The following is a 4,531-nucleotide window of genomic DNA, read 5'->3' on the forward strand; positions in this document are numbered from 1 at the left end:
CAGGGACAGCTTCTTGTGTATGATTGGATCCACGAATTTTAATTTTATGTTTGTGTGTCAATATAAAACCAAAAAAACCTTTGAAACCCATCCCAAATAAATTGATGTTTCTCTTTGACCGAAGCAAGATACTATTTAGCTCTGCCCTGCCTTCCCAGACTGTGAAGCACTGGTATTTATGCTGTGGAAATTATGAGAACAATCAAGCCTTTTCTTTTTTTTGCAACAAGCAACCTTCTAATCCTGTCTATGGTTATAATTGCAAGGAGAAGTGAACATAATAAATGATAAACAGAAGTACTTAGCAATTGAATTTGTTGTCATTACTCAAAAATTGGTAACAATTGTTACACGCTAGAGAACATGCCTATATTGTACAAAATGTATCTACTAATCTATGTTAGTTTCCTAAAGTGTGGGATTTATTGTTCATTTAAGCGAGAAGTTGTCTGTTGGAAGACATCTTCACTGCAAGGAATTGTGAGGCCACCCATGGGATGATCATATCCAAACTCTTCCTCAGCTTGACTCAATAAGTCTTGGAATGAAGGTTGGTTTAAGTATGATATGGGGATCACGAACCTCCTCATATTTTCTCCAACATAGACTGCAACATAGCCCTTCGGAACTTGTACTGATTTTGAAGCTGCTTGGTTAGCGTTGAATGATGCCCGTCGAATGGCAGGAAAACGGAAACCCATTTTTGTGCTTGTTTGAAGGAAGAAGAACCCAAATGTTGATGCTTAAGGATGCAAATGGCTTGCGTTGCTGTTGAAGGCAAAAGATAGTGTATATATAGCTTTTAAAATTCCCTATAAACCAATTTCCAGAGAAAGTGACTGTTAAAATAAAGGAAGGAGGGTCTACATGTGAGGTATCACGTGGAGTTGTCTTCAGTACTAGTGTCAATCATAAAGTAGTGTGTAACCCCAACTTATCAAAACAATGGCCAACTTATATAAAGCCTCCACATGCATGTAACCCAATAAGATTGACGTGCCTAAGTGAGAACCTATATAAGGTTTGTTCATGCATTAATTGGTATTCCATACTTTTGCAAACATGCTTTGGACATGTTTTCTTCACGTGGCCTAATATTGATCGAAGTACAGCTGGATGGTAATTCTGGCTGTTGAATCGTTAGCGAGAGATCATAGACCAATATATATGTTCCTGAGATAAGGTTTGAGATCATTAGTCTACTTTATTTCAAGTGGACTCACTTTGAAAGGTTGGACATGCCACATTGATTCCCGAGAAAGTCCTCCAAGGCCACATCATATGTCCTTGTCTCCCTGTTGGTCCCATGACTCTTATCTCATAGCCCTCCTCCTTCAACCATTCAAGTTGCCAACGATATCTTACTATTTTTTTTTTTTATCTTTATATATTAACGGATGCAAGCATTTATATTAGGACAACACAAAATATTCACATCCTAAAGCATTTGAATTGAATTTCAAAAACTAGCATCTTATTACAGGTCTCTTCCCAAGTATCAACACATATAACAATGGGTTTTTGTCTTTGCAATTTAGCCTTTGTTTTTTATTTTCGTCCTTGTAAAACAAATTAACAGCAAAAACTGTTTTAAATAGTAAAAAAAAATATTATCTAAAGCGTTTTAAGGATAAAAAAAATAAAACAAACACATTTTATAAAAACTAAAAGAAAAAAATACAAGAACAAAAATGAAAAAAATGCTAAACTGCATGGACAAAAAAATATTTAATTAATTAATTAATCACTTAATTGACAACAGATATTCAACAAAAATTTTATTATATCAGGGATCAATGCAAAAAAAATTTATTGGAAACCTAAAACAAAATTTAGTTATTTTTAAGGACCAAAAATATATTTAAGTTAATTTTTTAACACCTGATCATTAAATTAACAGTAGAGATCCAAAACAAAAAAATTAGTATACCAAGGATCTAGCACAAAAAATATTAAGAATTCAAAAGAAAATTCATCCTTGATCAAGGAACATATTTAAGCCTTTCATTTATTTATATAATGCATAGTTAATAATTTTATTTAAATTTGATGCATTGGGATTTTTTTATTCTAATTAACACATTTTTAACAAATTTCTTATTTAATAATTACGTTCTGTTATCGTAATATTTTTGGCCATATATAATTACATGCACCTTTCCCACTTTCAGAAAACAAGGGGAAGAAAATCGATTTTATAAGTGAAAATAATTCTTGTTTTCTTTTTCGGAGGATCAAGAAAAGAATTAATTTTCAGTTTTATCATTTGAAGAAGCTAAAGTGAACATTCTGCTTGTTAGTGCCTTCAATTTTCAGATTGAATAAATGAAAATGTGAGAAAAAACATGTTCCTAGACTGCTCATTCAGATGAACATTTGCCCAAGTAAGATAACAAAAAAGAGAGAATATTTTCAAGGTAATTAGCCACAATGTTAAAAAAATTGGGTCTACACGTCTACATATCAGCCTCGTGTACATCGGATTAGCACCTATTCAATGTATTTAAGAACACATCTTCTCTGCAAGGAATTGTGAGACCACCCATTGGATGGTCATAACCGAATTCTTCCTCAGTTTGACTCAACAAATCTTGAAATGAAGGTTGGTTCAAATATGATACAGGGATCACAAACCGCTTCATTTTCTCTCCAACATAGACTGCAAGGCAGCCCTTTGGCACATCCACACCATTTGAAGATGCTTGGTCTGCTGCAAATGATGCCTTTTTGATACCGCGTAAATGAAAACCCATTGTTATATGCGTTGATACTTGGGAAGAGAAAGTTGAAAATAAGGACTTGTAAATAAGATGCAAGTTTTTGAAATTCAAATGCTTTAGGATGTGAATATTTTTGGTGTCCTAAATGCTTGCAACCAAAGATATATATAAAGATGAAAGAACTTGTAAGAAATCGGTAGCTACATGGATGATTGAGGGGTGAGGGCTATGATATAATTAGAGTCATGGGATCCACAGGGAGACAATGGCACATATGGTGTTGCCTTGGAGAACTTTCTCAAGGATGAATGCAACATGTTACAGTAGATAATACGTACGGGCCCCACCTTCTGGAGCGAATCCACTTGAAATAGAACAAACATATGATCTCTTGCTATCCATAGCCTTACAAAATTCATCGGCCAGAAATTACTTTCTTTCCAGCTATAGTACAACATTAAGCATTAATTTAGGCAGCGTTGTCAACATGACGTAAACATGTCCAAAGCATGTTTACAAAATTATGAAATACCAATTAATGCATGAATAAAGGTTTGGTTTCACTTAGGCACGTTATGGTTAGTGTGCCATTGTTTTGATAAGGTGGGGTTAAACACGCGCGTACGTCTACACAACTTTATCCCTGATAGTGGCAACACCATGTCCACGTGATATCTCATGTGTTTGCCCTCCATCCTCTAACAATCATTTTCTGTGAATTTAGTTTCTACGGAATCTTTAAAACTATATATATACACTATCCTTTGCCTTCACAAACAACACAAGTCATTGGCATCCTCAAGCACCAACTTTTAGATTCATTATTTGTAAATTTGAGATTTTCTTCTTCCTTCAAACAAGGACAAAAATGGGTTTCCGTTTACCTGCTATTCGACGGGCATCATTCACAGCTTCAAAATCTATACAAGTCCCAAAGGGATATCTTGCAGTTTATGTTGGAGAGAAACAGAAGCGGTTTGTGATCCCCATATCATACTTGAACCAACCTTCATTCCAAGAGTTGTTGAGTCAAGCTGAGGAAGAGTTTGGCCTCACAATTCCTTGCAGTGAAGATGTCTTCCTATATTTAACTTCTCACTTGAGTGGATAATACGTACATCTCACTGCAGGAGACTGACGTAGATTAGTGGAGACATTTTATACAATAGCCATCTTCTCAGTTGGTAAAGATTATCCCATTTTTTAGCAATGACAACGAATTCAATTGCTAAGTACTCTGTTCATTGATTACAATGTTCACTTTTCTCTGCAATTTGAACTTGGCATAGTCAGGATTAGTATTTATCAATAATATTTATTCAATTTACTGTTCTGTTCTCATCAATTTCAATGGATAACATCTATAACTAACTGTGACACCTTCTACCCCATACATATATGTATTAACAATAAAAGGAATAAGAAATTATAATTAATTAAAAGTTCTTAAAACACATTTAAATAAAATCCTTTCAAAAGGATAAAAAGTTCACATTTATTTTTCTCGCATCATAATAAAACTTGTTCAAATAAATAATAAAATCATTTTGGATCAAACAAGGTCGTCCAAGACTTCACGCAACTAATATAAAAACTTATATCCCAATGTCACATCCTATCAGAATATTGTGTTTCCACGTCCTCTAGCATAAGGTTTTCCATAGTCATTCACCTAACTATCTACTTTCACGAACACAAAGTTCGAGATCATTACAGGATCCAAACACAAATAACACACGAGGAGTGAGTTCTCACATTTCTAACTAATATAGAGAAACGAGACAACTAGATATACAAATCATGTAAATGAG

The 4,531-nt window shown here is 34.0% G+C and overlaps 1 protein-coding gene across 1 annotated transcript; it reads right to left on the reverse strand.

Annotated features, from left to right (window-relative positions):
- Positions 1–298: 298 nt before the first annotated feature.
- On the reverse strand, positions 299–776 carry LOC114366973 (auxin-induced protein 6B-like). The gene has a single exon (XM_028324032.1). It carries the CDS (start codon positions 699–701, stop codon positions 423–425), a length of 279 nt encoding a protein of 92 aa, XP_028179833.1. The 5' UTR covers positions 702–776; the 3' UTR covers positions 299–422.
- Positions 777–4,531: the final 3,755 nt, after the last annotated feature.

Source organism: Glycine soja, chromosome 9 (assembly GCF_004193775.1).
Source record: "Glycine soja cultivar W05 chromosome 9, ASM419377v2, whole genome shotgun sequence".
NCBI classification, from domain to species: Eukaryota; Viridiplantae; Streptophyta; class Magnoliopsida; order Fabales; family Fabaceae; genus Glycine; species Glycine soja.